This window comes from Rhinopithecus bieti, unplaced genomic scaffold (genome assembly GCF_001698545.2).
Source record: "Rhinopithecus bieti isolate Rb0 unplaced genomic scaffold, ASM169854v2 scaffold_30204, whole genome shotgun sequence".
Lineage (NCBI taxonomy): Eukaryota > Metazoa > Chordata > Mammalia > Primates > Cercopithecidae > Rhinopithecus > Rhinopithecus bieti.
The window spans coordinates 327,397-349,862 of NW_016813014.1; the positions used below are offsets into that span (position 1 = coordinate 327,397).

The 22,466-nt window shown below is 36.1% G+C and overlaps 1 protein-coding gene across 1 annotated transcript in view; it reads left to right on the top strand.

Annotated features, from left to right (window-relative positions):
* Positions 1-249: 249 nt before the first annotated feature.
* LOC108512262 (WD repeat-containing protein 64-like) overlaps positions 250-22,466 on the top strand; it is a gene marked incomplete at its 3' end in the record, with an annotated part of 58,193 nt that continues 35,976 nt past the window's right edge. Inside the window, exons 1-2 of the mRNA XM_017847439.1 lie at positions 250-332; positions 4,731-4,969. Of these exons, the coding sequence (XP_017702928.1) occupies positions 4,805-4,969 (165 nt within the window). The remainder of the gene's footprint in view (positions 333-4,730; positions 4,970-22,466) is intronic.

Genomic DNA, 22,466 nt, shown 5'->3' on the forward strand with positions numbered 1-22,466 from the left:
AAAGTGCTGTGGTTAAAGTCTGAAAAAAATGCTGTGGTTGCAGAGTGAAAGGAATAATTAATTCTAACTGAGAGGATAAGGAACAAAGAAGGAAAGAAACTAGTATCTGTTGAGAGCTTAAAAGGTGCCAAGGGTAGGGCCAGAGCTTTTCCGGGACTTTGAGAGGAAGTTCCCTTTACACAGAGCCAGCGGGTGTTTAGGGCTATGCTGAGAAGGCATGAGGTCAAGAGGCAAGAAGCTGATGGGAGAAACATCCTCTCTTTCTCTTCCTGGAGAGATGAAGACTGGAACAAGGAGTACTGAGGACTTGAGAAGGCTTGGCTGGAAATGAGGTTGGTAAAGTCAAACTGGTTTCAATTGAAGTGAGGAGGTGGAGGGAGAATTTAGGCAAAGATTAATGAGTAAGAACAGGCTTCAGTATGAACGGTGGGCAAAGAAAGAAAGAGGAGTTAGAAGAAAAGGAAAAGGGAGATCTATATGTTGGTGGGGATAAATTGTGGGGGGGAAGGAGAATGGGGATAATGATCACAACTGCCTTTAGGGTTGTTTTGAAGCTTAAACAAGACAATGAATGTAAAGTTTTAGTGCCTAGTACATGGCGACTACTCAAAAAAAGTTAATTTTCTTCTTTTACTTGTCCTTTTATAATTATTATTAGCTGAACCAGTAATGACACTGAAAGCAGTTTTATCATTAGATTTATTATATTATGGTATACTGTGTTTTTCTCACATTTTCAATGAGTTGGAAGCTTTTTTGGACCATCTCTATTTTATATACATATAAACTAAGACAAAAGAATATAAGGAATGGATTCTTATCCTATAAGAACAAAACATTTTCTGTGTGTAAAATATACAATTCCAGAATTTCATGCTCTTTTTTTTTTGGCTAATCATATTGTTTCATAATATGTATCCTACTTTGTAGAAAATATAGTAGTAAAAAATTATCCTTAAATAATATAAAAGGGAGGTCTATATTTATGTTGGTGGCAATAAATTGTGGGGGAAGGAGAGAGCAGGGATCTGGGTGTGGACTGTGAATTGTGATAAAGACACAGATAGGTGTGTCTATTTAGTGGGGAGAATTATTCAGTCCCAAAGTGTCGAAGGCCAGTGGATGTATTAGCTTACTCTGCCCTCTTGGGACTTAGGGCTCCACTATGCTGGCAGGTGTTGGCTGATCCCTATAGGAGAAGGGAGCAATTGTCAATCTGCTTTTTGGCCTTCTAAAGGTGATTAAACTGTCACCATCTTGATTTTCACAATACCATAATAGATGCATGGCAAGCAAGAGGGTAAATTTCATCAGTCAAGAGACTAGTTATGGATTTTACAGTGCTGCAGAAATTAACCTGAAAATTAACCACACAGTTACAGAGAAGGTTAGAGCCTCTTAAGACTTTATGATCAAGAACTATTTCTAATGCCATAATTTTATAGCGAGAAAACCGTGTCAATTGATTAACTTCTACTGTAATTTGTTAGCTGCTCATTATACTTTCCTGTTTTGACTAATGAAAACATTTAGAGCTGCAACTTTATGGCAGCTAAGTAGGCCAGGCAGCTTGTCTGTCTTAGAATAATTAGAGAATTTTGCATTGTCGGCCAGTAGGATACCTACCTCTCATGGTGCATCTTTACAGAATGTTTTTCCTATTTCTCTTTCCTTCTCTCATTAGTGTCTGTTACTGAACTGAGCCCAACTCTCTAGAATATCACTATAAAACATTTTACAAACATTTATGGGGCTGATCCAACAGATTTTAACTATTATTAACTTACTAACTAGGGTGGTAGGTAGACAAATTGTGTTCCCATGTAAGATATCTTAGGGGAACTCATAATATTGGGGCTTAAAAATGTTTTCCTAACTTACAAGAAGGGCTTATCTAAGAAAAGCAAATCTGGTAAATATACCCTCTGTTCTATGTGTGTGATACATATCTATATCTATATCTATCTATCTATCTATCTATCTATCTATCTATCTATCTATCTATATAATTCCACTCTTTTCCTTCGAGCCTAGCTATGGCTTCAGAATCCTCTGAACACAGCACTATAAAGAGCAAGAGGTTGGAACTGGCATTAAAGATGAGTTGGACTGATAATTGCTCTGACTAGTCTGTAAAACCCTCACAGCAGGCACCAGGTCACAATTCAGAACTTGACATATATTAAGTGTGTATATATATATATACACACACACATACACACACACACACACACACACACACACACACACACACACACACATATATATATATATATATATATATATATATATATATATGGAGAGAGAGAGAGAGAGAGAGAGACAGTGTCTATCTCTGTCACCCAGACTGGAGTGCAGTGGTGAGATCTCGGCTCACTGCAACCTCCACCTCCGAGGTTCAAGCGATTCTCCTGCCTCAGCCTCCCCAGTAGTTGGGATTACAGGCGCCGCCACCACACCCAGCTAATTTTTATATTTTTAGTAGAGATGGGGTTCCTCCATGTTGACCAGGCTGGTCTTGAACTACTGACCTTAAGTGATCTGCCTGTCTCGGCCTCCCAAAGTGTGGGATTACAGGCATGAGCCACCATGCCCTCCCTATTAGGCTATTAATAAATGGTTTTTTGAGAGAATAATGATAGATAGATGGATGAATAAATGAAAGCATGAATGAAAGCATAAATGAACTTTTCCATAATGGGTACAGGAACTCCCACAGGATGCTCTTCTCTCTGTTCTGTACCATGCCTCTAGTGAATACCAGCTCAGAGAATGTTAGAGCTGGAAGAGACCCTAGAGAAGATGTAATGCCAAATTTTAGTTTACAGAAATAAAAATAAAGTGTGACAGGCACATCCATCTAAAGTACAGTGATACGGTTTGTCAGTGTCCCCACCCAAATCTCACCTTAAATTGTAATAATCCCCATGTGTCAAGGGCGTGGCCAGGTGGAGATAATTGACTCATGGGGCGGTTTCCCCATACTGTTCTCCTGGTAGCCAATAAGTCTCATGAAATCTGATGGTTTTATAAATGGGAGTTACCCTGCACATGCTGTCTTGCCTTCTGCCATGTAAGACGTGACTTTGCCCTCATTCGCTTTCTGTCATGATTTTGAGGCCTCCCCAGCCAAGTGAAACTATGAGTCAATTAAACTTCTTTCCTTTATAAATTAGCCAGTCTCAGGTATGTCTTCATTAGCAGTTTGAGAACAGACTAATACATGCAGTCTTTGAAGTTTGGGAGCCATTCTCTTCTCTTCCATGTGTTACTAACTGTGTGAGCTTTGGCATTTTCTTTGCTTTTTTTTTTTTTTTTTCCTTTTTTGAGACAGAGTCTCATTCTGTTGCCCAGCCTGGAGTGCAGTGGCACAATCTTGGCTTACTGCAACCTCTGCCCCTAGGTTCAAGGGATCCTCCTACCTCAGCCTCCTGCGTAGCTGGGATCACAGGTATGCGCCACCATGCTTGGCTGATTATTTTTGTATTTTTACTAAGACACAGTGTCTCATCATGTTGCCCAGGCTGGTCTCAAACTCCTGAATTGAAGCCACCCACCCACCTCAGCCTCCCAAAGTGCAGGAATTACAGGCGTGAGCCCCTGTGCCCGGCTTTTTGCTTCTTTATCAGTAAAATGGGGATAATGATCATATCTGCCTTGTAGGATTGTTGTGAAGCTTAAATAAGACAATGGACATAAAGTTTTAGTGCCTGGCACATGGTGAATACTCAAAAAATGTGAATTTTTCTTCTTTTTCTCCTCCTTTTCATTATTATTAGCTGAACCAGTAATGACACTGCAAGCAATTTTATCATTAGATTTATCATATTATGTTATGCTGTGTTTTTTATAACATTTTCAACAAGTTGGGAGCTTTTTTGAATTATCTCTATTTTATGTACATAGAAACTAAGACAAAAGAATATAAGAAACTGATTCCTATTATATAAGAATAAAACATTTCTGTGTATAAAACATAAAATTCCAGGATGTCATGCTTTTTTCTTTGACTAATCATATTGTTTCATAAAATATGTCCTATATAATGTTAAAAGTCCTTAAATAATACAAATAAATTAAATACAAAAAATTAATTAAAAATGAGTGAAATGAACTGTCCTTTTGTTAAAAAAAATTTCAACATTTACATTATATATTCAAACTTTCAGTTCAGTCATTAGCTGGAGAGGGGGAAGTGAAAGGGAAAGTTTCAGTTGGCTTTGTGTTGGTTGCCAGGAAACATACAAAGGGATCAGAACAGATGAAACAAACAACTCCACATTGTTGGGAAGGTGGCCTTCAGAGTCAAGTACTTCATTGGTAGGGAAACTTTGCAGCTTTGTCATCTAACTCTTCCAGACAAGAAAGTGGAGTTGAAAACTACAACATGTTAATGGAAGCAAGGTTAGCCAAAGAGATTTTTGGGAAGGTGATTTTCTAATGCATTTAAAATGAAGATTGGAAGTTGTTTTCTGTGTCAGTTACTATAAATGTGGGGAAAGCTTTACACATTTTTAATCAAGCCAGGTTAAAGAGAGTATAAGGAAGGGGTAAAAAATGCCATTTTAAAACCATTCAACTGTAAATTTTGAAAATAAACTCTGGAATCAAATAAGTGAAGTGGTTGAGGGCTTTCATTTCCTAGCTCAGCTTGCCTCCTAATCGTACGCCTTGAAAGGTTTGTACTTTCATTTTGGAATTCTATTGCTAAGTTGAGTTTCTTTTCAAAGGCACCTGTTGAAGGAAAAAAAAGATCCAACCATATAGAAACAGTTGAAGGTAGCTGAGAAAACGTGAAGCCATTATGAGTTGCCAGAAAGCTGCACTTGAGTTAAACACAGGGTCACAGCCTTGGCCAATGAGCCCTGAGAGAACAGAAGATGTAACTGCATTTGAAGACTATGGCACAGGCCTGCTTGAAAACCAACTCAGCATGTGTGACTTTGTAAAAATACAGAAGGCCTTTGAGGTAAGTGTGAAGCTTATTGACCAGATAGTTTGAGTTGTTCATGAAGGAGCCTAGAATAAAACACAGAGGTATTTTTCTTTCAGCATTAAAAATATATACTTAATGGTTATAGCAGAGAATTAAACATAATTGGTTAGACCTGGATTTAACACAATATGCTTGGTAACTTTGCCCCCCAGTTCTTTGGGTCAAATAATATTCTTTAGTTTGAAATTGCTTCACTGAATTTCATTACTATCAAGAAAGAACTATTTACTCTTGCAAAAAAATTTTTTTCTCAGAGTTCAATATATTTTGGGGAAACAAAAAATTATGGTTGTAAGTGAGGAAAGCCAGATCTCTAAGGTGACCTCCAGGAATTATTGTTCTTGCATTTAATACAGTCATAGAACTCAGCAAATGCAAATATGCATACACAGTTTGCAAAAATTTCCTCCTGTCTCACTCACCCTAAGTGGCACATCTCCTTTTCTAAGCTGATTTCAGCACTTTGTTGTCTCAAGATCCCTTATGAGGGATGAGTCTCCCACTCATTTTGTAAATCCTGGAACAATGCCAATAAAAACAAAATTAGAACTTTTCATTTTAACTCTACATAAAAAATAAACCGTAGGAATTTAACTAACATGAATAATTTTCTTCTTTCTCTCTTAGTCAATTAATTTTGAATTCTGCAGCTACGCATAATGAACAGCATACATCAAAGTGATTTTTAGTTTCAAATATGGATAGAGAGAAGTGCTCTTCCATGATATAGAATTTAGGTAGTCATGAGCCTCCAACGTTTCTACTATATGATGTTTGCTAAAATATGATCTAGGGGCTTCTTAAGATTGTCTGTCGGTGCTTGAAATATTAATTTGAAATAGAAAATGTTTTGGAATACCACCTGGGAATTAATAAAACATAATAAAAGCTCACAATATATTGGCCTGTAATAGGCACACATTTTTATCTTTAGATATCCATGAAAGAATATAACAAGTTGGGTTCCACCTGTATTGATAAATTGATGTCCCAATAGTATCAATTATTTCTTTATAATAGAACTTATCATATTTAGTAGCAAGACATGCTCTGTCCTACACTTTTCTCATTTTAACCTTCATATATTTGCTATTCACCCAACCTCATTTATCTGAAAGATTTCGCTGCTGCTGCTCATGCCCAGTGCCCCAAGTAAATTTGGCATATTTTGATAGACATAGCAAACATTTTGACAGCTTGAGGACATTCAGTAAAACGTAACAGCAGATTATGACAGCTTTGACTCTGTAGTGAACAGAAATGTGACAGTTTTGTTCTGGTGCTAAGAACATAAAGAATTTGAATGCTAGGGCCCATTAGGAGAGTCTACATTATAAAGTTGATGTGTTAGTGAAACTGCTACAGAAGGTTAGAGGTGGTTGTTCTTTCCAAACTAAAGATTAGTCTTGAGTGAACCCAAGTGAAACTGGAAAATTCAACCTCAAGTTTTAATTTAATTTTATTTTATGTTAAACATTTCAAAGGCCAGACCACTTACTTTGACATTACCAGTTGGAAAAGCAGGAACTAATGGACCCAAGGAGAGAAGAGAAGGTAATTCAGAGCTTGTATGAACATAGACAGTTTTTTTAAAAAAAGAAATTGACCTTTGCAGGTGTACCTTCAAAAAAAAAAAAAGACTGAAGTTCATCCATTTTAGCAGACTCAACAGCCAGTGAATGGAATAATCGCATGACAAATGTGCAGCCAGTACTACAAGTTAGACCTTTGAGCCAACATGATTTCCAAACACAGCATGGACACCTAAAGAAGAATGATGCACTAGACAATTTTAATGGTATTCAGTCCATCTGTCATGAGTTTTAGGCCCAGAGGCCATAGGTATAGATTTTTGTAAAAGAATAAAATGCCCTCAACAGTATTCCTGCAACTTCAAACTCTAAAGGCAGTGATTTGTTGTCCAATTACTAAGGACATGCTCTCAGAAATGTCAAGATTCTGACACCAGATACCCTTATATCTTCATTTTTTTTTTTTTTTTTACACAGACTGCTTGTTTGGGGTTGAAGAGTTGTCAGATATTAGGTGAAGTCCATCTCCTTAAATAGCAGTGGCAATTCTTAAGTGAAAAAATAGGAAGTTGGGTCTTTAAATTATGCAGTAAATGTTTTACCTATCTTTCCAAATAAAATATCACATACCATATGAATTGTAGTAGTTACATTTAGGAATAAAGCAAGCAGTGCTCATGTTCATTGTGCAATGGTATAAATGGATCAGAATCATGCAGTGTTTCAGATCCGGGAGTCAGATGTCCCGAGCTTAAATCCCAGCTTTGACACTTACAATGTGTCTCTGTGCAAATACTTAATCTCTCTGGGTCTCAGTTTCTTTTATTTCTAACATGAGGATAACAGAGTTTTCATGAGGATTAAAAGAGGTACTATATGGAAAGCACTTTAAAAAGTGCATGCCACAGAGATTAAGTGCTCAATTAACATTAGATATTACTTATTTAGTAAGTAGAAGTTAAACCATGTGACCTCTGACAGTGCCTTGATTCTAATTCATACATTTCTTAAAGGAAATTAAACTTCAAGTGACACTTGCTGCTATGTGTCTTCATTCCTGTTAGTGGTGGAAAGAAGCAGTAAGAGTTGCAAAGACATAAATTCACATAGAAGAGTAAAAAACATAATTGTTCCATCTCCCATTTCATATTTTCTTAGCAGGGAAAAAGTCTAATTGATGTCTTGATTATTTTCTTTGGAACAAATAAGTTACCCAGGTAGAAGGACAGGAAAGTAACTTGTGGATTTCATTTTCCTTTAAGTGATGGTGTCAAAAAAGCCGTATATCAGCCTGAAGGGAGAGAAACTTGCATTATTCATGGAATCATAAAATGGTTGTTACTCAAACTTTCCTGTAGCATTTACAGTACTTAGAGAAATGACATGGTCTCTGGATGCTCATATTATTTTGATGTCAACCATATCTTACATTTTCCTTGAAACTACAAAAGCCAACTATTATTTGAGGAAGAGTAGTTGTCGTTTGCTGATTTTGTAGGAGTGGGGAGAAGTAGAAATTTTGATCTAAGGAAAATGGAATTTTGGGAAAGCCGTGGGTCCTGATATTTACTGAGAGTAAAGAGAGTCTGGCTATGTAGGTATCTGAGTATTTCTTTTTTTACATTATCCGTTGTTGATCTCTGTATATCAACAATGGTTTAACATTAGGCCTTGATCCTAGATTAATTGCTCCTGTTTGCCCTGTGCTCCTGGGCTCTCCGCGTCAGGTCCTGAACTGCCTTTATCATCAACTGTGTCTGTATCTTCTCCTGGCACATCTGTTCTGGCCTGATTGTAAGCTGAGAGCTGGGGGCTGGCCCTACCCTGTCAGCTCTGCGCTATCATTTGGCCAAGCCCTGCTAAATCTTTAGCTTTAACTATAGCTAGAAGTGAAACCTCCTAAGCCACATGTAAAATGTGAAGTATTTATCCTTAAAGTAGGAAGGGCCAAATAGTTTAGTGTAAGAAAGGCATAGTAAAAATCCTAGAAAGAATGCCCCAGAGACTGTTCGGTGAGAATTCTTAAAACAAATGTGTTTTGGAGGTGAATGAGATCTAAACCCAATGCACTTATTCAAACTGAATCTCAAAAGACCAGAGAAGTTCAGTAGTCAATTCTGCAAGTTCTAGAATTGTGCTTAATGGGTAATACAATTACATTTAAAGAATTTTGATATTCTCATCCTTGATTATCTTTATAAAATTCCCAAAACATCTGAACAGTATCTTGGGAATTTTAGAAAGCATTCTACAGCAGGGTCTATGAACTGTGCTTGTTTGCTTCAAGACAAAGCTGAGAATGTTGATGTCCTGCCAGGAAAGTTAGGCTCTACAGGAATATAGAAAGTCAGATCGGGCCCTTTCTTATCTTTTTTTTACTTGTCCTTCTTTTTGAACTGTCAAGCTTCCTCCAAATTTATGGAGGACTCATCCTTCTCTAGGCCTTCACATTGCCCATTGTACCTTCACTACTAAGGTACCCAAATGAACAGGTCTTCCTAGCCGTGTCTCATACTCCAAAACTATTCTTATCTCTTGCTTCTTTCCTTTCGACCCAGGCACCACCATCACAAACACATAAATAAAATTACCCATTTTTGTTTCATTCTCTTTCCCCAGAACCTTTAGATGTTCTTGTCTCTGATAAAATGAGATGGTCCATAAAGTTCATTTAAAATTTTTTCTTAGATAAAACTGTTAAGGTATAAAGCTGGGTATTATACTATCCAACAATGTTGAGAATTAGAAAATCTTTTTTATAGTGTATGCAAACTGTGTAAAATATATAACATCTGCAACATGACAGAGGTATTATTTCCTGTTCACATAAAGTAAAAAGCAGGTATTTCTAATGGGCAAGCAATTGCAAGCAGGGATTCAGGTCTCAGGTTGTTCCCACCTTCTGCCTTCTACACAAGCCATGCATCAGCTGGTAGCAGTGGGGAGCACGGGGGAATTTTTGTGGTCCAGCTCACATCCCATTGGCTAGCACTCAGTCAAATGTCTACATGTAACTTCAAGTTACTTCAAGTTGTATGGCAAATAGGGACAGCTGTGTGCCCAGATAATGATCTCACCCGTGATCCTCTTAGAATTTTGTAGAAGGAAAACTTTCTTCTCTCCTAATGAACCAGCATGCTTCAGTTTGTAAATTGTGGAGACTTTTGTGTCTAACTGTATTTTGTGTTCTGTCTTAGCTGCCAGGAAGTTCAAAGCTAAATTTAGTGTTCAACTGTTACAACTATGCTTAACTTAGGTTTTCTGGGACAATTATCTGCTATTTTTATTATATGATTCTTGTTCTTTTATCTTTAATAGTCAGTCCTATTGCCTATGTATCTTCTGTTGTAACTGAACTAAAATTCTTTCTGAAAATCAGTGTAGGTAAAAATGATGAATAAAAATTTAATATCTTTCAAGTATAGTAAGATTTTATAAAGCACTTATGTTGGCATCATGTTATTTGATCCTTTACCAGGCTGAAACATAGGCACGGCATACATTTTTACTTCCCATTTACAAATAAGGAGATGAAGGACTAAAAATATTCAATTGAATTCCCCCATGGACAGAGCCAAAACTCAGAGGCAGATTGTCAACTTTGGAGTCCATATATGGCATGACTTCCACTGGCCACAAGGTAACCTTCCTTTGGCACATTGCTCTAAGGAGCACGAATCCAATAGGATAAAGATTTCCTAAACAAAATGCATGTTAAATTAATAGTGCACAGGCCGTATGCTCTGCTAACTTGGAGCTAATGCACAATCAGCAAATAGTCAACAACAGCTACAATGAAATCAATGTAGGGAAAGGGTGGAAGAATGAAAAGAAAATAATAACCAATTCCTTTTTTAAAAAATACTTTTTTCTTTCTAAAGGCATCTCAATGGAGACTTGTGAGAAGGTAAACAGGTGAAGCTTAGTCTCACCTGTATATAGTAAATAGTGCATTTTGCTGCTTCAGTCAATTCATCCTCTGTTGAACAAAGACAGCAGGTCATAGCATTTCTCACCCATCACTTTTAGTGTAATCAAAATACCTATTTTTAATGGCAGCAGAAAACATTAAGTGATAGCATGAAGACAAATCCAATACCACCGCAGGTGGCACAATTAAAAATGGCAGAGGAATTCTGTGGTGGTTTTATCTGATTTCTTAAAATTCATGAATAATGATAGCAAATGGCGTCATCACCAAAACTCAAGGAAGTGAAGTTGTATCTCACTACAAATGAAAAATTTGCCTTCCCGAATCCTGCTGCCTTTGTGTGAATTTTGTGACAAGTTCTAACAGTTTCCTGCCTTTTCAAACCTCTCTGTGTACTTTTATAACAGGCACTTATAAAAATTAATCTGGATCAGTGTGTGATGAAGAGTGCTTTTAGTAAACAAGTGTTTTAACCTTGAGCTTTGGCCAAAACTGGAGAAGTGAGGACAACCAAGAAAAGCTTGTTACAGAGGAGGGAAGGAGAAAGAAAGCAAAGATATCTATTGCTGTTCATGTGTAGTGCATCAGCTTAGCCAGACCTGTGAACTAAGGGCACTGCTACTTTTGAAATTTTCCTGAGAGTTAAACAAGGAAAATGAATAAAAGAATGAAAGAACCATTATTTGTGGCATTTTGGCATCATTTTTGTCATATTTTGCCAAGTATAACATATTAATGATGACACAAGACACCCCCAGCTCTACTGCTAGAAATAGGAAGCCTCTAAACTGTCCTTTAGTGATTTCTGACCTTTTCCCAAGGCTCTGCCTCATACTTGTGCAGGAAAAAGTCCCTTGGGGTCTTTTCTCCCTTCATCATGTCTCACCAACATTCTATGGATGTGACTATCATGAAATCCTGATTCTCTAGGCACCGACATCTCTGTCGAGGCATTACCAAAAACATTTTCCTCTGCTGCTTCGCTTTCCATGTGTGCATGCATACACCTTTCTCTAATCTTCTCAATACACCCAAGGCCAAATTATCACACTAGTTTTGCTACAGATGTGTACTCTTCAATATGTGCTATGTTTGGTTATTTAAATAAAATAAGAATTTCATAAAATAAAGTTCAGTTCCTCACAAGCACCAGCCATTTCAGGTACTCAGTAGCCACATGTGGCTAGTGGCTACTATACTGGACTGCAAAGAATATAGAACATTTTCATTATTGCAGAAAGTTCCACTGGACAATGCTACTTCCAACCCTTTCTCATGACTTCATACTAACTTGTTCTGCTTCCTCACTTCTGGACATATATTTGTGACCAAGGAGCTGCTCTCAGCTCCTCAAGCCCCTTGCATACACACCAGACTGCCCATGTCTTAGAACCCAGAGACCAAACTGATTCTTTGTCCCAGAGATAGCAGAAAATATTTCTCTTCATTCTAGTCTAAGACCTAGTTTTCCATGTTCCCTTCGTAGGACTGTAAAGAATGGGAAGATCTATTCCTTTCAGGGGAATCCTTCCTTCTTCCTTCTGGTGCAACTCCCCTCCTCTCAACTCCCAACACACACACAGGTGTTTAGTATGGATTTATGGTTCCAGCAAGTCCACCACAAAATTATCTGACCTGGACCATTACCCAGAGCATTTCAGTCATGCTGATCGTATTTTACTTACTTTTGTTTTAGGGCCTACCAGATGCTGGTGCCTCAGTCTGGAGTATTTCTCTCCCATCCCCAGCAATTTCCTAGCTAACACCTACTCACATGCTTGTAAATACCACTGCCTTAGGAAAGCCTTCTCTTACCATGCAGGCAGGATTAGCGCCCTACCTTGACCCTGTTTTCTCTTCTTATAACTTCCTATATGTTCCTTTGGTTGCTTTCATCATAGATGCTCTGATTAGCGCAATGCCATTATTTGTTTAAAGTCAAATAGAAGTCCCAGGCAGGCTATGAGAGACAATTGAGTGTGAGAGAATCGCAACATAGATTCTGGAGGAGAGAGACCATGAGATGAGATATCTGGAGAAGAGAACAGACTGTTTAAGACTGGACCTTACAAAATTCTTCAAGGCGGTGGAGAAACAGCTGGAGTTGATACAAGGAATAAAGCAGCTGAGTTATTTTCCAGAAGTAGAAGGAGAAGAAGCAAACAAACAAAAAAGGAGGGTATAGTTAGCCATATAAAATTTCATTTATTTTTATAATTCCTATTTAGCAATCCTTGTATTATTAAAATAAATAAAGCTGGGCATGGTGGCTCTTGTCTGTAATCGCAGAACTTTAAGAGGCCAAGGCAGGCAGATTACCCGAGGTCAGGAGTGCAAGACCACCTTGGCTAGCATGGTAAAACCTCATCTCTACAAAAATATGAAAACTAGCCAGGTATGATGGCAGGTGTCTGTAATCTCAATTACTTGGGAGGCTGAGGCGGGAGAATCGCTTGAACCTGGAAAGCGAAGGTTGCAGTGAGCCATTGCACTCCAGCCTGGGTGACTGAGTGAGACTCAACCTCAAAACTAAAAATAAAAATAAAAAAATTAAATTAAATACATAAATAAAATAAAATAAAATAGATATAAGTAACACATTATTCTCATGGTAAAAAATCCAAGTTAAACATGAAATTTCTGCCTTAGCATGGCCCACCCTCTGTCATGATACTCCCCTGGGTAACTACTTTTAATAATTTCTGATATATTTTAAATGCATTTTTACAAATATATACATATATACATATCATATATAGCTTTGTTTTATGTAGAACATATTTACATACATTATTATATTTTATGTATTCAAGAAACAGTGCTGTATAGCACTGTTTATATAAATAGCGGCTAATCATGTGAAAAGGTACCCAAACTCATTAAGAATTTGATTTGATACTCTAATCAAGAAAGAAGACATTCTTTTAACAATCATCAGATTGGCAAATATTAAAAAGATCAATAACATTCACTGATGGCAAAGAACCAGGGGAATAGGCACTCTTACTAAGATTGTAAATTGACAAAACTTTTCTGGAAGGCAATTTGCCATTATATATCAAATATAAAATGTACCACATGTATACTTTTTAATCAGCAATTCTAATCCTCCAAGCTACCCCAAATACATTCTGAAGTACAGAAGAAAATACATGCAAAATATGACTGTAATATCACTTACAAACTGGAGTATTTACAACCCAAATATTCATCAATTGGATGAATAGATAAATTATGGTATACTCCTATTACTCAGCTATTAAAAAGAATAAGGGAGACTTACATAAGATTGCCAAGATTTGATGTTGAGTGAAAACAAGAAAATCACTTAATAGTGCATAATCATATTCTAAAATAAAAAAAGTACATATTTGTGTGGTGTAGAGGTTATAGAAAAAGAAAACTGTGATTGTAGTGGGGTAAGTTATAGCCAATGGGTTTGTGGACACTTTATCCATACCATAATTCAATGCAAACATAAACATTCTTAAAATGCTGGTATATCTTCATAACCTAAAGACTCCGTGGTACTATTTCTAAATGTATGTCTAGCAATGCTGAAATTAAGAGTACTGAATTTAAAAGCAGTGACTTTTATAGATACTATGTCCTTCTACTCAGAGCATTAACTTCCTTCCATTGAATTTTAGCATTAAGAGAGAGAACATAGAGAACCACCACTATGCTGTCTTTATTTTACAGGTGATGAACAGAAATCCAAAACAAACAAACAAACAAACAAAAAAAAAAGGTGGTAGGGGTGGGATTTCTCCTTTTCTGTTGGGTTATTTGCAGAGCCAGAACATTGTCCAACATGGTCTGGTAGCCAGTTTTTGTTTCTTTTCTCTAGTGAACAATTTAATTCTATTTTAACTTGTTTATAATTTCCCAAAGTTATTTTATACATTATTATTCTATAATCTTGGCTATCATTCACTATTATGACCCCCTCCCCAAACTTGCTATTATCAGTAAAACAGATAAAGATCTCTTTCTCAATATAGAAAAGAATATTTACAATATATTTATCATTTACTCATTCTTACAACAGATATTTATTGAATGTCTACCCTGTGGCAGTTAAAAGCTGCTTAGACCCAGGCCTTCCCTTATGGAGGGCTATATTTTAAGTAAACTTCCCTAGGAACAAAGGCATTCTTCTAGATAACCATAATGCCATTTTTATACTCAGGAAATTCAACTTTATACATTACATAATGCAAAGGTTGATATTAAAATGTCCCCTCTTGTCCCAGTAATGTCTTTTATATAGATCTTTTTAAAATCACAGATCCAATCCAGAATTATACATTTGCTTTAGTTGACACATCTCTGTAGTTTCCTTTAATCTTGAGGAGTCCCCACTTTTCTTGTCTTTCATGACATAAAATTTTGAAAATTCATGCCAGTTGTTTAGAACATCCCATAATCTGGATTTTCTTATTGATTCTTTACTGTTAGATTCACCTTCATCATTTTTGGAGAGAATACTACATAGTTATCTCCACTTCTTGTATGGCATCGAGAGTCCCATTATGTCAATTTGTCCCATTACTGGTGATGCTATAAGTTGGATCCCTTGACTGAAGTGGATCCACCAGAGTGATCCGTTGTAAAGGAACTTGTAGGCTGATACTTTTATAGTATATTGTGAATATTCTTCAACAAGATTTCATCCATTGGTTTCACTACTGATTGATTATCTTTGCTGGAAACAATGACTGTACCGAAGGTTGAAAATGGTAATTTTAAATGCTATTGATTCTTCCTCATTTTCAGTATGGCATTTTTCTTTCTGTAAGAGAGAGTCTTCTGCCCCTCTTCTCTTTCATGCTTTCATTCTCTCTCTCTGCCTTGAGTCTGACCACAGATTTATGGATTCGTTTATTCTATTCAATGTGCTGTTTTCTATTATGGTCATTATTTTATGATACTCAAAATGCCCCAAATTTGGCTAGTGTGAGACCCCTTCAAACCAGCTCTTGTATCCTTTTAACATATTTTCATCAATCTCTTATTACTGCTTTGCTTTCTGGCACAAGATGATGTTACTGCCCAAGACCTGGAAGCAGCCATTTCTCCAAAGATCCCCAGTTCCATTTATTGGAGAATGGTATTTAGCGTAACAGGATCTGGGTAGTAGTGTGTTCATTGCTATTAGGGGTGTCATTGCTTCCAGGTCCTTTCAGTTGACATAGCTAGGATATATGTATACCTGTCTAAATCAATCTTTGTATTTATTGATCTATACATATTTTTAAAACTAATGAACTTATACTAATACTTCCAATTCAATACAAATACCACAGGGTTCTTCCTCTCCCTCTGTCACTCCATACTTGTATCATTTGTATTTCCATGCTGTCACATTTTGAATCTTTGTTCTAGCAGCATTAAAATGTTTATTCATATGCTTTATTCTATAATGTATATGAAATAGTATTGGAACTATTACATCAATACTACTCTAAAGAAAAATCCGAGACTTATTTGTAGGTTTTTTTTTTTTTTTTTCATTATATTGCACTAAGGGCACATGGGTTAGAGAACTGGGCTTATAGATGATACTAAAATTAATTTATCTTATTGTGTGGTTGTATAAGCTTGTTACATGGTTAGGTGAGTATATATACATAGTAAATTTTAGAATTTAAAAAATCTTTGTTTTGATTTTATTTTGTTGACTATATGAAACATTTTATGGTTCTCAAGTCAAAACAGTATAAAATGCATATTTAGAAAATGTTATTATCTTCCCAATCCTTTTCTTCCCATCCTCTCATTCTGCATTGATAATAATTTTCATTAACTTCTGAAAATTTTTTTCTGTGGTTCTGTTGTTTTAAATACATGTTTGTCTGTGTGTATTTTTTTTACCTTCTCTCTCACATAAAACATAGCATACGTTTATTCTCTGTGGCATTTTAATTGTATTTCATTAACAATGTATCTCCATATAAGTTGAGAGAGAGTATTTTCATTTGTTTAACAGCTGTATTATACTGTTTTGTTAAATGTAGTTTGGTTCATTCAACCTCTGTCATATTCATGGACCTGTAGGCTGTGTTTTCCCCCAGTGTTTAATTCTGAAAATATTTAAATCTAAGGAAAAGAGGAAAAAATATTATTTCTGAGGCAAAATGAATTGTTATTTAGACATGTTGATTTGAATTATCTATACAGGACTTCCAAGTTAATATATCCAGAAGGGAAATAGGATATAAAGATTTAGGGCTCAGAAGAGAGGTCTAGATAAAGATATTTCTTTGGGCATTCTCAGCAATTAGACCATGTTTGAAGCCTAAGAAATTGGGTCATATAAATCAGCTAGGGTATATGATGGGAGAAGGGAACAGGTCATAGGGCCAAAAGCTAATACCTCATCCTATCTTATCTTTGTCTTATCTTTCTGTAAGTACCACAGAAAAAGTGGTACTTACAAGAGATACTGAGAAGGAGTGATCAGAAGTGTTGCTGAGAAACACAGTGTAATGTAAACCAAGGAAAGCAACTGTTCTTAGATGTAGGGAAGAGTCAACAGAGGCAAATTCTACAGAGATACATATTAAAAACACATAACTTATGGGTGGGAGCCTTCCAAACTTAGAGAGATGGAATCATTGGCTCGAACCCTTATGCCATAATATTGGAAATCCAAAGCCCTTTCCAAATTTCTGCAAATGTAAAATCACCTCTGCCTGCCCTCCGTTGCAGCTGCCATCTCTCTTTATCAAATTAACACATGCCTGAGACTCAGCTACTTATGTAGTTATTCAAGACTTTCCATTCAGAAAGCATTTACAAGTCAAGTAGATAAAACTGAAGGTTTTTGGGAAGTAGGTGTGTGGGTTGGAGTGGGAAATATGTCAGAAACACGCAGATACTCCCATTATTAAAATAATTTTAGCCATATTGCCTGTGGGTTTTTCTCAATGGCACTTTATTACTATGCAACCCTCTGCCATCTTGGAGTCTCCCGTCCTTTCCACCTCCCATTTCAGCCACCGTTTCCTTCTCTCTCCCTCTGTCTAATCGAATAAAAAAATCAAGAAAAACAAACACCAAATTAGTTTCCTAGTTTCCTCTTTTTTTTTTTTTTTTTTTACAGTAGCTTGATCCCTGTTCTTTCTTGATTGGGATCTTGCACATAACTCAGGTTCCATTTTCCAACTAAATGGGAATCTCAAGTTATTTTCCCAAACAAAGATATTTTGGCACTAAACATTAACTTGGTACATTTTCACGTTTATCAGATGAGAACCAGAAAAAAGTGTATTGAAATGTTTAGCCACAGGATTTTTGGTCTTCTTGTTAAGAGCAGCTTCAGTGCAGCTGCTAGATTGCAATAGGTTGAGTAAGCTGGAGGTGAAGAAATTGAGACAATGTGAGAACATGATTATTTCAAGTTGAGTGAAAGAAGGATGAGACAGTAGCAAAAAAGCAGATGGCAATGTTAAGGGAAGATGGTTAATTCGAATGACTTGATCATGTTTAAATGCTGATGAAAAGGAGTCAATAGAGAACAAGAGAGAATAACAGTAGAAGAGATTCTCTAGGTGGTAGGAGAAGGATGTATCCAGAACACAGAAGTTCTGCTGTCACAGGGGAGAAGGAGATGGCTGCAGATACAGGTCATTATATATTTGGGTGTAAAAACATTGAGGACATTTCTACGTAATTGATTCCTCCATTTCTTTCTCCCCCTTTTCATTCTCTATCTTTTGCTCCTTTTCCTTATGGGTTAGGAGTCAAATTTCTTTATTAGGAAGAGAAGGGAAATGATAAAGTAGGAGTTTAAAAGAAGTAGAGAATAAGAGTGAGAGTTCAGCAAGAAAACGTGGACGGATTCCTAGTATTATAGAGGGACATTTGAGGTTGGAGATCATGTATTTTGTTGTGGTGACATCATTCTGCCCTATCCATTAGTGTTCAGCAGCCTGGGTATAGGCACAGAGAGGATACTTTTCCAGTGCTGTGTTTTACCAGATATCTGGGGTGAAAGGATGGCAGAACCAAAGAATGAAGATAATTACCAGAGATTGGTTGAAGTTGGATCTTTGGTTTGAGAAGGATGTGACAGTAAGAAAGAGCTGATAGTTTGGTGAAAAGGCTCCCCTCAGAACCTGGATTAGAATCTTTCTGACTTTTTATGCTTATCTTATCGATTCAAAGTTTATATGTGAAATGTAAGTATATCATTATAAAGCTTTAGGCTTCTGGATAGATAGCTTTTATCAAAACAGTATGAGATTATTTGGGAGTATACATTCCAACCTCTTATTTTTCTGGTTTGTTGATGACTGTGTTATCCTAAAGAAAATCAGATTTTGTTGAAGCCAGTGTATTTGAAGTGTGGTAAAAGTGGTTAAGAATTGAAAATTCTTGGTTCTAGGTCTGTTTCTGCCAATAGTGAACTATGTGACCTCAGAGAAGTCTTTTCTTAATAAGCCTGAACATCAGTTTCTTCCTTTTAAAGGAAGGGTTTGGTGTAGATTCTCTAAACTTTCTTCTAGCTCCAACATGGTATGAATCTATGATCCTATGGATGCATCAACTTCTTTGCCATAATCATGGTCTCCAAAAAAGGAACAGCAATTTAAAAAAAAAAAAATCTTTTTATTGCTACAGTGAGATTTCCAACTGAAAATCAATGTAACTCAGCTCTCTGTCGGCTGCACCATTTCGCTGGTCACTCTTATTCCCCCAAGTTTCTAGCCTAGGCACAAAAGATGATAGTGATAAACTACACTTTAGATCCATAGCAGATATTGAAGAATTTCACAGACTTAGAGAAAATTAATAAGAACAATTATATTTCTCAGGGATGATGATCATCTTTATTTAAAAGAGAAAGATTTATTGAGTTTTTCCTCCAGCTTTGATTCACTTCTAATTCACCAGCTAGATAGGAAATCAAAATGTTGAATTTTTGACTTGTGAGAGTTTGATTCCAAACCTTAAATTCAGTCAAGGTTTGTGTCTTTGTTAGTTACAAAACTTTAACTTTATTCAAATTGATGAGCTCTTGAATAATTGATAGTATAGTAAAAATGAAAATTAAATTCTACTAAAATCTATTGAAGCAAGAAAAAAGAGTGCTATGGACCTTGACTAGCAGACTAATTTCCCCTGTTCTGTTGTTCATTTCCTCATAAATGTTCATTAGTAAGTAAAAATTGCAGGGGATGATATAAACTGATGCATCTGTTTTGCAATAACATATCTAATCTTCTGCTCCAGGAGATGTTCACAGAATTTGACAGCAAACCCTAATACATATTCATAACCAATATGCTTTGTAACCAAGGGAAATTGAGGCAAGTACACCAGAATGAAGCATGAGAAACCAGCATGTTAATTTTAAATGTAATTATAGTTATAGGGGAAAGGGCTGCATTTTGATAGCGTGTACTCATTCAGCTGTCTTGGAACATTAAAGAAAAATCATACCAAATGTCTGACAAAAGAAATATTAATTTTGGTGAAGTGTTGATAAAACTAGCAGCTTATGAAGAAAATAAAATCTTGAGATCCTATTATGAGCAATTTTTCATGTAGATAAAAAAAGCATTGCAGCATTCTAATGATCTGAAATAAAATCAGACAACTTCAAAATTATGGAAAGGTATCTAGTCCATACAAAATACCTTTTAATGGAATGTTTCAGCATGCTTAAAGGCTACATGCCATTTAAAATTAGGAAAAGCAATAGTTAATGTGATGCTTTTAATCTTATTAATTTCTATAACCTAAAAACATGTGTTATTAGTAACCAGCACACCTAGTCTCTACACTGAAGTGTATGTATTCGAAGAGCATTGATCTTGTCGTCTTGTTCAAAGTAATTGGTAAAGAGGAAGTCAAACTGTTGCTGTTTGCTGATGATATAATTCTGTACCCAGAAAACACTAAAGACCACTCCAAAAAGCTCCTGGTACTGATAAAATAATTCAGTAAAGTTTCCAGATACAAAATTAATGTACACTCATCAGTAGCTCTCCTATATACCAACAGCAACCAAGCTGTGAATCAAATCACGAACTTAACTCCTTTTACGATAGCTGCAAAAGAAAAAATAAAATACTTAGGAATATACCTAACCAAGGAGGTGAGGTGAAAGACTCCTACGAGGAAAATTATAAAACACTGGTGAAATAAATCATAGATGATACAAACAAATAGAAACGCATCCAGTGCTCATGGATGGATAGAAGTAACATTGTGAAAATGACCATACTACCAAAAGCAATCTGCAAATTCAAAGCAATTCCTATCAAAATACCACCATCATTCTTCACAAAACTAGGAAAAACAATCCTAAAATTAATATGGAACCAAAAAAGAGCCCACATGGCCAAAGTAAGACTGAGCAAAAGCAACAAATCTGGAGGCATCACGTTACCCGATTTCAAACTATACTTTATGGCCATAGTCAACAAAACAGCATGGTATTGGTATAAAAGTAGGCATATAGACCAACAGAACAGAATAGAGAACCCAGAAATAAAGCCAAATACTTACAGCCAACTGATTTTCAACTAAGCAAACAAAAACATAAAGTCGGGAAAGAAGACCCTATTCAACAAATGGTGCTGGGGTAATTGGCAAGTCACATGTAGGAGAATGAAACTGGATTCTCATGTCTCATCTTATACAAAAATCAACTCAAGATGGATCAAGAACTTAAATCTAATACCTGAAACTATAAAAATTCTAGAACATAGCATTGGAAAACCATTCTAGATGTTGGTTTAGGCAAGGATTTCATGACCAAGAACCCAAAAGCAAATGCAATAAAACAAAGATAAATAGCTGGGACATAATTAAACTAAAGAACTTTTGCACAACAAAAGGAACAGTCAGCAGAGTAAACAGACAACTCACAGGGTGGTAGAAAATCTTCACACTCTATACACCTGACAAAGGGCTAATGTCCAGAATCTACAATGAACTCAAACAAATTAGCAAGAAAAAAAGAAACAGTCCCATCAAAAAGTGGGCTTAAGGACATGAATAGACAATTCTCAAAAGAAGATATACAAATGGCCAACAAACATATGAAAAAGTGCTCAGCATTACTAATGATCAGGGGAATGCAAATCAAAACCACAATGTGATACCACCTTACTCCTGCAAGTATGACCATAATAAAAAATCAAAAACTAATACATGTTGGCATGGATGTAGTGAAGAGGGGACACTTCTACATTGCTGGTGGGAATGCAAACTAGTACAACCACTATGAAAAACAGTGTGGAGATTCTTTAAAGAACTAAAAGTAGAACTGGCATTTGATCCAGCAATCCCACTACTGGGTATCTACCCAGAGGAAAAGAAGGCGTTTTACCAAAAAGATATTGCCCAAGCATGTTTACAGCAGCACAATTTGAAATTGTGAAAATGTGGAAGCCACCCAAACGCCCATCAATTAACAAGTGTATATTACACACAATTAACAAGTGTATACACACACACACACACAATAGAATACTACTGAACCATAAAAAGGAATGAATTAATGATATTTGCAGCAACCTGAATTTAACTGGAGACTATTATTCTAAATGAAGTAACTCAGGAATAGAAAACCAAACATCGTATTTCTCACTCACAAGTGGAAGCTAAGCTATGAGGATGCAAAGGCATAAGAATGATACAATGGACTTGGGGGACTCAGGGAAAAAGAGTGGGAAGGGGTTGAGGAATAAAAGACTATAAATTGGGTTCAGTGTATATTGCTCGGGTGGTGGGTGCACCAAAATCTCACAAATCACCACTAAAAGACTTACTCATGTAACCAAATACCACCTCTTTCCCAAAAACCTATGGAAATAAAAAAAATTTAAAAAATTTAGTGATGAGTACTTACAATACTGTCTGGCATGGAACCAACACTTAATAAACATTTGTTGACTGAACAAATAAGTATACCTATGCTGTGCTGCTTTATATGGTATACATCTTTAATATGTATTTATTAATGAATAAATTAATGGGTGGAAGGATG